The following is an 11,120-nucleotide window of genomic DNA, read 5'->3' as shown; positions in this document are numbered from 1 at the left end:
TCTGTGGATCTGCACTGACATCTTATGATGGGGAAGTCATTAGTCTGCCTACCACACTCACAATGAGAAAATTCTCTTCCTTTCCAATTCTCTTCTGATCTTTTGCCTTCCCCAAGCAGCGTTTTCTCCCTTCCCTAATGCCTGCTCACCTCACCTTCTCACAAAGAGTGAGCCGACTCAGGCCTGTGCTGCCTCAGGTCGCTCACCTGTAAAGTGGGGATGATTAGAGTAGGGGCTGAATGAGAACACAGGAACGAATTCGGGCTGTGCCCAGCACAGTGTCGGCTCTAAACAGAGGCTGCTTTTTCTCACTGTATTTATGGCAAGTGATACTGATTACCAGTGATTCATTTCCAGAAGTTATATGGAATTTATCTTTAAACTAAATTTATTAGGGCGCCTGGATGGCTCCACTGGTTAAGCGTCTACTTTCGGCTCAGGTCATGATCCCAGGGTCCTGGGATCCAGCTCCGCATGGGGCTCTCCTGCTCCCCCTGCTTGTGCTCACTGTCTGTCTCTGTCAAATAAATAAATAAATCTGTAATAAATAAATAAATAAATAAATTCATTAAGTAGAAAGAAAGAAAGGAGGGGAAAAAGAAAAAAAGCCTGAGAGCCAATTTAAAAATTATTAAGTAAATCCAACTATAGGCAGTGCACCATGATGGCAAATCAGGAGTGGGAGCCTCAGTGCTGTGCGGCTGCGACAGAGTCCTGCATGCCCCAGAAATGCTACTGTGGAGACGATCAGTTTTTGCTAAACAAGTGAAGGATTGATTACCCCCAAGCACTGTATCAGAGGTCTTTCCTGTACTGTCTCGGGCAATCCTGGCAACAGCCTTCTGAGGGAGGTAAGCCTGTTACCCTCTTTTTCTGAGCAAGCAGAGGCTGGGAGATGAGGCCATGGCAAGGCACTCAGAAAACATGACCAGAGCTGTTGGACTCTCATTCCAACTCGTCCAACTGCTGCTTGGCTGACTTTTAAGACATTTTGCCCCATTGACAATCCAGTTCCCACTATTTCCATTGCAGTGAAATAAAAGTGGTTCCCCCCTCCCCCAAAGGGGCACAATTTCTCCTTGAAGCTGCTGTTCAGTTTGGGACCTTGCCCCTTAAGCTCAGAAATCCTTGGCCACGGGCTCTTAAAGGTCAATGAATCCCTGCACTCCGCTCCCTGCTTTTAAATATATGGCCACCAGAGGGCGGCGTTTAACTTTGTTTCTCCGGCTTCAATCGCCTCCAGAAACCAAAGAGCAGAGAGCGTGGAGAGCCCCAAGATCAGTCAGCCTGGCTGACACCTGGACCAGACTTCCTAAAAGCCTATACCTGGGACAGAGACGCTGGTCCCAAGGCAGGCCCCAACATATTCCGAGATGCAGCTCTGGTGTGCAAGAAAGGAAGCCCAAAGGACAGCCTGTTTCCTCCCACACTCCTCCACCCCCTGAAAGTCAAGGCCAGAGGTGGGGGCCCTGGCCAGCATGGTCTACGGGGCCTGTGCACATTCACCCTTTCTGCAGGCCTTGAGCTGCCTTGAGCTTCTTGACCCGGCAATGCATACAACTGACCGCTGGGCACGCACCCTATTCCAGAGGAGGGGCAGGCCTGACACTGACCGGGTGTGGGAGGGCACAAGAGGCTGTGAGCTATAGCCACCAGACTCGGGGCTAGAGGCTGCACAGGGGCCAGGCCTCCTAAGACATGCCAGGGCCCAGGTACGACAGGGAGACTCAAGTGAGCTTCCTTTAAAAACCGCCTCTAAGGAAGGGGACCCTGGCAATAGAGAAAGGGTAGATGAGAAGGAAGTGGAGAAACATGGGTAGGAGGGAGGTGGAGGCCACAGAAGTTGGCTGCATGACTTCAAGAAAGGGGACGGGAGGGGAGCTCATCATCAGCCGCAGAAGGCAGGGGCTGGCTGCGGAGCTGGGGTCTGCCCCAAGCATCCCTCCCTCGGTTCCTCCTTTGTGACCTCACCTGTCCCCCAGCCCCTGCCCACAGGCTGCTAAAAGGGAGGAATTAACCTACAAGGGTGCAAACTGAAGGAGGAATTGTACACCTCAAATGTATGTTGACTAGAGTATATAACAACTTACAGTCACTGAGTGCTATTCTAGGCACCAGTGACTTACGATGGTTACGCCCATCAGCTCATGGGCTGCTCCCAGCAACCACGGGGGATCAGATCATTCCCATTTTCCCTTGAGAAGACAAGCTGAGGTTAACTAAGTCACTTGTTAAGATTTGCAGTTAGCTTCTCAGCTGGGGTTCAGACCCAAGTCCCCCTGCTCTCAGAGCCTATGTCTGCTGTGAGTCCACGAGAGAGCCCCTTGCTGGTCTCTACACTGGACTCCCAAAGCAAGTCACCTGTGTGCTTGAGTTTACTATCTAAATCAGAAACTGAAAAACAATAATGAAAATCACTTCTGATTTCCATCCAACAATAATAATTCCCAGTTTGGTATTTATATTTATAAATACACATATTAATATATATTTTTACCATAAAATGGCACTTTACAGTCCACTTCATTAAATACTGCTATTAGAACAGAACATCTTTGCGTATTACTAAATACTCTACAATCAATTTTTCCATACTTCAAAGTATTTCTTCCTTGGGATGATACCCAATTTATTTGACCGATCCCCTCCTATTGGACATTCAGGTTAGTTACAGTTTGTTATAGTTCTACACAATGCTGTGGCAAATACCCCTGAAAAGAGTTCATAGTTCTGTTTAATTCTGCAGGACGAATGATCAGAAGTGGGGCCGCCAGGTTCATTGCCAGGCCTTGGGTCTACATGGGTGGTCTCTAAGGGGCCTGCCTCTTGAAAAGTCATGGCCCAGCCTTCAGCGAGCCAGGCCTGGCAGAGACACTTTAAACAAAGATGGGGCCTCTTTGGCTTTACTCTTCTGAAAGAAAGTACATAGTGTGCTTACCCTGTGCCTCCCCTGGGCAGTCGGGCCCTTTGGGATCATTTCATTCCCTGCTCCCTGGTGGGGACAGGTGGTTTCTCAGGACCTGGGAGGGTCCCTCCCACTCGGTTTCCTAAACTCATCCTCTGGGCACCCGTACACTGCAAAGGAGACGCATCCCATGGCGCCTGGGTTTCCCATGGCCTGTCTCCTGATGCGGCTGTAGAGGAGAGCAGACAGCCTGGTGAGGGTTGGGGGCGCTCCCTGGAAGGCAGCCTCTCCGGCTGGCACAGGGAGCCACCTCCTTCTTCCACCTCAAGGGTCCATGGGGCCTGGACACTCGAGTGAGGGGCAGTTGAATGGGGAGAGTGAAGTAGAGGCAGGAGGGTAGGAGGGAGGTGGTGGCCCCAGAAGCCAGCTGCAGCTTTCTTCCGGTCTGATCTGAGGGAGAGACGTAGTCAGGCCACTACTAAAGCCTGCTTGGGGACAGCTGCCCACCGTCCTTGCCCCTAGGCCCAGGGCCTGCCGGGATGAAGAGTAAGTCATCTCCAAGCTTCTGGAGAATGGAGCCCAGAGAGGGGGGTACTGGCTGTAAGCTCAGCGCAGAGGGGCAGCTGGCGCTCCCGCTTCTAGAGACTGAGGCAGAGATGGTGTGAGGGGAATGGCAAGGTGAGGAGTCCAGGGCTCTCCTCCGGCCTCAGCTCTGCAGGGGGGGGGGGGTGCTGTAAGCTGAAACATGAAAGGACTTTGATCAGAGAGGGGCCTGGGGGCCTGCGTGGTGACCCCTGCCGCCAGAAAGAACCTTGCATAGGTAAGTTCCTTCTCACTTTTCCCTGAAGCCCATTCACACCCTCTTCCTTCTATTGCTATCTCCCTGCTGCTCCTCCGGGAGAATCCCCAGGCCTTGTCCATGGCCCTCATCAGTGTGCCTTCAGGGTGTGTGTGTGTGTGTGTGTGTGTGTCTGTGTGTCTGTGTGTCTGTACGCGGAGGGTACCTATAACCAAACAACTGGAAATCTGGCCATAGGCAAGGTTCCTCTCTGCTCTTCTGATTCTCCGGGGCGAGGGTCTTTCCTGGAACCTCCAGAAAGTGTGTCTTCTCTTCAGAAGACCCAAAGATGTGGCTTCTGATGAAGTCCACATCCGGTCTGGGTGAGGGGGGCTGAGAATGGGGGGTCAGGAGGGGACAGGGGAGAGAGAAGAAGGGACAGAGGAGAGAGAGAGAGATACAGAGGAAATGAGAGACAGGAGTGAAAGGGGGTGGGAGAGAAGCAGAGACAGACAGGAGGTGATCATGAAGGAACAGAGAAGTAGAAAGAGACGGAAACAAACTCCGAGGAAGAGAGAGAGAAGGGAGGGAGGGAGGGACAGAGAGGCGGCCAGAGCAGTGCTTAGAAAAGAAACAGGGAAGGGGGGAAGAAGAACAGGGAAAGAACATGTGATAACGAGAAGGCAGGAAAGAGACTGAGATGCAGAGGGGCTGGCCAGAGTGCGGGTGACGGAGAAGCGGAGAGAAAGGTGAGGAGAGAAGTGGAAGAGAGACACAATGAGAGGAAAACAAGGGGAACCAAGTGAGGAGAAAGGCAGGAGAGGAAGGGGGGAAACAGGAACTGGGAGAGAGAGGGAAGAGGGGCGCCCTAGGCACTGGGGGCACCAGCCACAGCACCAGTCTGAGCACGCGCAGCGGCCCTGGCCCAAGGCCCTTTCCCCGGTGTCTGGCAGGGCTGTAGGAGGAGGGGCCGGCATGCAGAAGGTGGCCGCCCCTGGGTGGGGCCCGCAGGCCAAGCCCGCAGGGGTATAAGTGGGAGGCTGGGCCAGCCAAGCACCTGTCAGGGACAGCTCCCTGGTGCAGGTGCCAGACAGGTGGCTCCGGCCGAGCCCAACCCCAGCATGAGCTCCTTCGACCTCCCGGCACCCTCCCCAGCTCGCTGCAGCCCCCAGTTCCCCAGCATCGGCCAGGAGCCCCCCGAGATGAGCCTTTACCATGAGAACTTCTTCTACCCACAGGGCGTGCCCAGCCCTCAGCGGCCCCCCTCCTTTGAGGGGGGTGGCGAGTACGGGGCCACCCCCAACCCCTACCTCTGGCTCAATGGGCCGACCATGACTCCACCGCCCTACCTGCCGGGCACCAACGCCAGCCCCTTCCTGCCCCAGGCCTATGGTGTGCAGAGGCAGCTGCTGCCCGGTATGTCTGGGCTGGGGGGCGGCGACCTGGGCTGGCTGCCTATCCCCTCGCAGGAGGAGCTGATGAAGCTGGTGCGGCCCCCCTATTCCTACTCGGCTCTCATTGCCATGGCCATCCACGGGGCGCCCGACAAGCGCCTCACCCTCAGCCAGATCTACCAGTACGTGGCCGACAACTTCCCCTTCTACAACAAGAGCAAGGCCGGCTGGCAGAACTCCATCCGCCACAACCTGTCTCTCAATGACTGCTTCAAGAAGGTGCCCCGTGACGAGGACGACCCAGGTAAGGGGGCTGCCGGGGCAGTGTGGGGCCGGGGGAGCCAGCCTCTGATGCCCCCAAGGAAGTCTCCTGTCATTCCTCCCCAGCACCCCATTCTAGAAAGTTCTTACCTGGCTGTGTCCCCTGAGACAGGGGGCTGAGGGTTGTCAGCAGAGAAGGAGCCTGGGAGAGCCCCGGAGGCAGGGTTTTGATCCTGGTTGCACCACTGAGCGGTTAGCCACTCCAGGCATTTTAGATCTCTGAGCCTCAGTTTCCCCATCTGAAAAACAGGGATGGTAACCGTGGCTCCTCTGCAGGCCTGTGATGGGGGTCATGAGAGAATGCATGCAAGGGTTTGGGTGACTGCAAACGCCCAAGAGTCCACAGTAATTGTGATCACTCTGAGTCCCGGGCACCCAGCTCATAGGAAGTCCCCAGGAGGATTTGGACGTGGCAAAGCCCAAGTGCACTCAGACCCCTGGGGAGAGATCTGACTTGGTCAGACACACAGGAAGAGCCACATTGTGCTGCCTGCTCAGTTGCATACCCTTAACCCACCCCTGCCGGCGGCTCTGGCGGAACCCATTGTCCAGATGAGGGGAGTGACACTCAGCAAAGAAGCAGTCTACCCAAGGTCACCCAGCATGGAGGGAAAGCCCTGGAGCCCAAATCTGAATGGAGGTCTCTCTAACACCAAAGACTACCAACTCTTCCTTTTTAATGATGAATTTCTATAATCCAGGGACATTCAGAATATATTAAATTCTCAGATATGCATTTCCCAGAATTCAAGTCTATTCTTGTGCCCCCATGGGAAGCCAGGGCATGGCTCAGAGCCCCCCCTCCGGCTGCTAGGAGGCTAGCAGGCACAGGGCTAGGGGCCCCCCAGGGAGGGCGAGTGTCCAGTTCCATGACTGGCCTCACCCACAGGCCCAGCTCAGGCCCTCCCTCCAGAAGGCACCTCCTGGTGACAAGGCGCCCCCTACACATCCAGCATCAGCCTGAGGAAGAAGGGAGGGGTATAACAGGCCCACTTTTCAGACCAGGAAACTGAGGCTTGCCCAGAGTCCCTCAGCCAGTTAGGAGCAAAGCCAGGACTCAAGTCCATCCTCGGACTCCCTGACCAAAACATTCAGGGAGCTCTAAAGTGTTTCCCGAGTTTTCTTTCATGTCAGCCATGGAGGAAGGCCCTCCCTCTCCATTCCCCTAGTACTCGAACTTCTTCCAGAAGGCCGCACTGTGAGTGCTCTCCTGGCTGACACCTCTGTGTCCCCAGAGTGCCCAGTTGTGAGGCGGGGGTGGAAGAGAGAAGCTGTCCCGTGGTGTGCGGCCAGTGCGTGCGAGTCCTCTGTCTCTCCGCCCCTGCCTTCTCTTCTGTCTTCCGCACGGTTTGCTTGGCCTTTAGTTGACAGCAATTAAAAAAAAAAAAGAAAAGAAAACAGGAGCAAAGTATTTTGTCCACCACTCGGCTTACTCCTTCCCCTTTGTACCAGGCAAAGGGAATTACTGGACCCTGGACCCCAACTGTGAAAAGATGTTCGATAATGGAAATTTCCGCAGGAAGAGGAAGAGAAAATCGGATGTTGCCTCCAGCACGGGATCCCTGGCCTCCGAGAAGACGGAGAACAGCCTCCTCACGGGCAGCCCCAAGACGGCAGAGGCCCAGGACATCCTGGACAGTGCTTCACCGGGGACCACCGGCTCCCCAGAGAAGCCACCCTCCCCTCCCCCGCCAGGCACCCCCTGCCTCAACAGCTTCCTTTCCACCATGACCGCCTACGTGAGCGGGTCGAGCCCGGCGAGCCGCCCTGTGGCAACACCGGGACTGAGCCCTGAGCCCACGGACAAGATGGGGCAGAACTTGCTGAACTTCAGCTCGTACACCCCACTCACCAACCTCAGCGGCCACGGGGGCGGGGGCGAGTGGGCCAACCCCATGCCTGCCAACGCTCTCGGCTACGGAGGCTCTGTCCTCAACCAGTTCAGCCCCCATTTCTACAACAGTATCAACACGAACAGCGTCCTCTATCCCAGGGAGGGCACCGAGGTCTAGAACAGAGCAGCCCCGAGCCTGCTGGACACACGGAGAAGAAAAGCAGTCGAGACCTCCCGTGCCAGCGACATTGCGGTCCATGACCTCTGACCTGCCCAGACAGACACAGAAAGCTCAGGAATTCGGCCTTTTTCTGGAGGGTTTGTTTATCTTCTGTTATCTCACGTACACACGTACACACACACACACACACACCCCTGCCACCTCTGGAGCCTGGTGACAGTAATCACGGGGACCATCTGTGGAGTCTATGCACCAGGTACCGTCTTAGGCTCTTTAAAGGCGTAATCACACTCATATTTACAGGCACCCTGTGAGGGTCCAGTGAACCTCTTCGTTGAGCAGATGAGGAAACCGAGGCTCCAGGAAGTTAAGTACCTTTCCCAGGATCTCACACACTAGTAAGTGGCAGCGCCGTGGCTGGAGTCCGGGTCTCCATTGGCCCCGAAGTCTGGGCCGCAGAGGCAGGGATGGAGCGAGTTGTGGAGCAGCTAGGGAAGGGCCCTGTGAAAGCGGCTTACGGCAAGCACACCCTCTGCCGTCTGGCTGCCCGTCAGAATTCAGCCCCAGCCCCGGGCTCATCTCGTCCTGGTCTAAGTCATTATTCCGCGGCTCCCAGCTTACCTGTAGATACTCCCTTTGCTGCCACTCGAGGAGGGAAGCCCAAGCCCCTGAAGGACGGTGTGTGCCCCCTCTCCCGCCGTGAGGGACACTGCTTCCCCGGCCCCAGAGCCCATGAACGGGGCAGCGGGGAGGAACAGTGGGCCACCTGCCCATGCCCTGGCCCTGTCCGCCTGCAAGATCGTGTAAAGCCCAGCTTCCTGCGTGCGCGTCATGGACCAGTGAGCCGGAAGTGGCTGGGTCTTCCAAGAGAAACAAGGGTGCATGAGCGCTTCCTTTTTTATGGCCTGGGAGAGGTGCACGTCTGAGAAAACAAGGCCTCAAAGAAGGGGGCTGTGGCCCCCTGCACGGGGCCCCCCGCCTGTGCCCCTGAGACGCTCTTGTTTTTATATGTACTTTACATGCCTGTGATGTGTCATCATGACACACCCTGGGAAGTGTTTTTGTTTTCTTATATTCTTTTGAATTAAAAAATTTTAAAAAGCACCATGTGCGTCCCTTCCTTATGAGTTTTCCCATCTTCTAGCTGCTGGGCAATGAAACACGGAGCCAAATGCATCCTGGAGCCAAAGGCTTTTGGGACAGGAGGCAGAGAGAGAATGGGCAGCAAGGCTTTTATTGTCCTCCCCACTGGCGCAGAGACAGGGCAAAGGTCCCCAGTGACAAAAGGGACACATGCAGGGATGGGGTAGGTGCGTGAAGGAACCTGTCTAGACTGCACTCAGGGCAGGGACTGGGCACGTCCCGGTCCTTGTAGTTCATGCCAGCCTCATAGCTGAACTGAGGATGTAATCCCTCTAACAACTCAGGGAAGGGGTGGCACTGGTCCCCTTATACAGAGAAGAAAACTGAGGATTGGGGGGGTACAACCCCTTGCCTGGAGTCCATGGCCAGTCCATGCCCAGGGCGTCTGGCTGAGGTACCTGGGACATGGCTATGCCCGGTGGCAATGACAACGATTCTCTGAGAGCTGTGGGCTGACACCAGGCCACCTGCTTGGCGGGTGGGAGCTCTTCAATGCCCACAGCAGCCCCCGGTGTGTGTACTGTGATTCCCCGGGCTGGGGCATGGTGCACACCAGAGGATTGTGCGTGGTGGCTGGAGGCTGCAGACCAGTCTCCCGGAGTGTGCATGAGGAGGGCTCAAACCCTGCACAAGCTCCCTGAGTCCCACTCAGACTTGGGCAGGGGCGCCCTTTCCCTGGAGCATCTGAGGTTGGATGGGAGCAGCAGAGGTCAGATGGGAGCTGCAACAGTCACAACAGCCACAAGGACAATCATAGTAACACTCATGGCACTTTACCCTGTGTCAGGACTCGGCCTGCTTTATTGCATTTAATCCTCAGAACCAACCGGAGCCACTGTGTTATCTCCATGTTAGAGGGGAGAAAACTGAGTCCCAGAGAGGTTCTCTAACTTGACCCAGGACACGCAGCCAGAGTCCAAGGCCCAGGGACTCTGCTGAGGCTGAAGCTCTCCCCGCTGTGCCACATGTTGGGAGCCCAGGACTCCCCAAGAGCAAACCCAGGACAGCTGTGCAGAGAAAGGCGGGCCTCCCTAGAAACCCTGCAGACCCTTTCCTGCCCAATCCCTCTCCGCAGGGAGCCGGACTTCTGGTGGCAGAGGTGGCAGAGGTGGCAGAGGTGGCTGAGGGAGGTAGAAGGAGGTGACACAGTGTTAGCTGGTAAAAGCCACAGAAACCTCCCAACAGGCCGAGCCCTTGTTGCACAGATAGGACACGTGAGGCTGAGGCAAGAAGGGACTTCACACGTGTCACCAGGGAGACGGGGCAGAGGCAGAGACGACTTGCAGGTCTTCAAGCCCGGACCAGGATTTTTTATCACACTAGACCCCACTGCCGCCAAGTGTGCCTCAGCTGACCCTGCAATCCGCCCTCCGTATTGATCATGGCTCCTCTACACCGCAGGCCGCACCCCTTCCCCAGCAGGCACCGGGTGGGAAGGGGGCCTGGAGACCCCATCCTGGTTGAGGGGGTGGTGGTGGCTTAGAGTGGAGGCCACAGCTCCCAAACCTCCTCTTCAGCCCTTTAGCAGGGACAGCAGTGAACAGAATGTCTGTAGGGCTGTGACAACGCAGAGACCGGCCAGCTCTGGAGTGCGGGGAGCTCTGGGTGGCCGGCCGGGAGCTCAGGGAAAGGACACACAAGAGGCCCAGGTCAAGAGGAAGACATCTGGTCAGCTTACACTCGTGGCTTCCCACCCCTCTTTTGGTTCTCTTCCTCTGAGAAGAAACAAGAGCTGGAGAGAGGATGAAGGAGCACGGCTTATCCAGCAAGCACTCAAGCCTGCACGTAGCGCTCTGGCTAGGCACTGCGTTTATTACCATCCCCCCTACAGTCTGGCTCTCCATGGACCACATGACCTCCAAGACCCACGGAGGGTTTCATAAGAGGGCTTGCTGTGTGTTAGACAGCCCGGGAAGCCTGCGTGGAAGAGGGAAGACGAGAGCCAAGAATGAAAGGACCACCTTCAGTTCGCGCCCCCCCAATATCATGCTCCCAAGCTCCCAAACTTAAAAGGTGACCCTAGAGGTAGGTAATGTCTATTGAGCAGCTAGTATGTGGCCAGCACCGTGGGGATTTGGAGATTTAGGAGTGAGCAGTACATGGGCCCACCCGAAAAGTGCTCCTGGGCTGGCAGAGAGACGGACAAAGAAAAACCTTAGCCCAGCTCCGGGGGGCATGTGCTCTGCTGGGCACAGAGGGGGCCTAACACAGGGGAGGGGGTCAGGCAGGCTCGCTGGAGTCCACGACACCTGAACTAGGTCTTTAAGGACCAGTAGGGAGAAGGACAAGACCGAAAGTCACACTGAGGTTCCTGAAGGGCCGTGCCATCTCCCCTCCTGCTCTAGGGTGCAGCCCAAGTCCCCAGAACAGAGCTCAGACAGAGTCCCTGCTTTGCAGGACAGTAGGCACAGAGCCTATAGAACAGCTTACAAAGTCAACTGCCTACCAACAAGATGTGCCTGCAAACCCCAGCAGCGGAGAAGAGCAAAGAAGTCCCACGGTGGGGAATGAGGACAGCATACATATCACAAAGGGAACACCCCTCTTATAGGAAGATCTCTGAC

General features: G+C 55.8%; 1 protein-coding gene across 1 annotated transcript; it reads left to right on the top strand.

The window, feature by feature from the left end:
- Positions 1–4,756: 4,756 nt before the first annotated feature.
- On the top strand, positions 4,757–8,517 carry FOXI1 (forkhead box I1). Its single transcript, XM_044240969.1, has 2 exons — positions 4,757–5,381; positions 6,851–8,517. The coding sequence occupies exons 1-2, from the start codon at positions 4,805–4,807 to the stop codon at positions 7,408–7,410; spliced, it is 1,137 nt and encodes a 378-aa protein (XP_044096904.1). The 5' UTR covers positions 4,757–4,804; the 3' UTR covers positions 7,411–8,517.
- The last annotated feature ends 2,603 nt before the right edge of the window (positions 8,518–11,120 follow it).

This window comes from Neovison vison, chromosome 1, assembly GCF_020171115.1.
Source record: "Neovison vison isolate M4711 chromosome 1, ASM_NN_V1, whole genome shotgun sequence".
Taxonomy (NCBI): Eukaryota; Metazoa; Chordata; class Mammalia; order Carnivora; family Mustelidae; genus Neogale; species Neogale vison.
The sequence above is the reverse complement of the archived record's forward strand: the minus strand, read 5'-3'. Positions and strand labels throughout refer to the sequence as shown.

Bases quoted from the DNA above. Each gene is read 5' to 3' on its own strand.
- FOXI1 (XM_044240969.1), top strand. From the start codon at position 4,805: ATGAGCTCCTTCGACCTCCCGGCACCCTCCCCAGCTCGCTGCAGCCCC. The intron at 5,382-6,850 runs GTAAGGGGGCTG...CCTTTGTACCAG, and splicing joins CCGTGACGAGGACGACCCAG to GCAAAGGGAATTACTGGACC.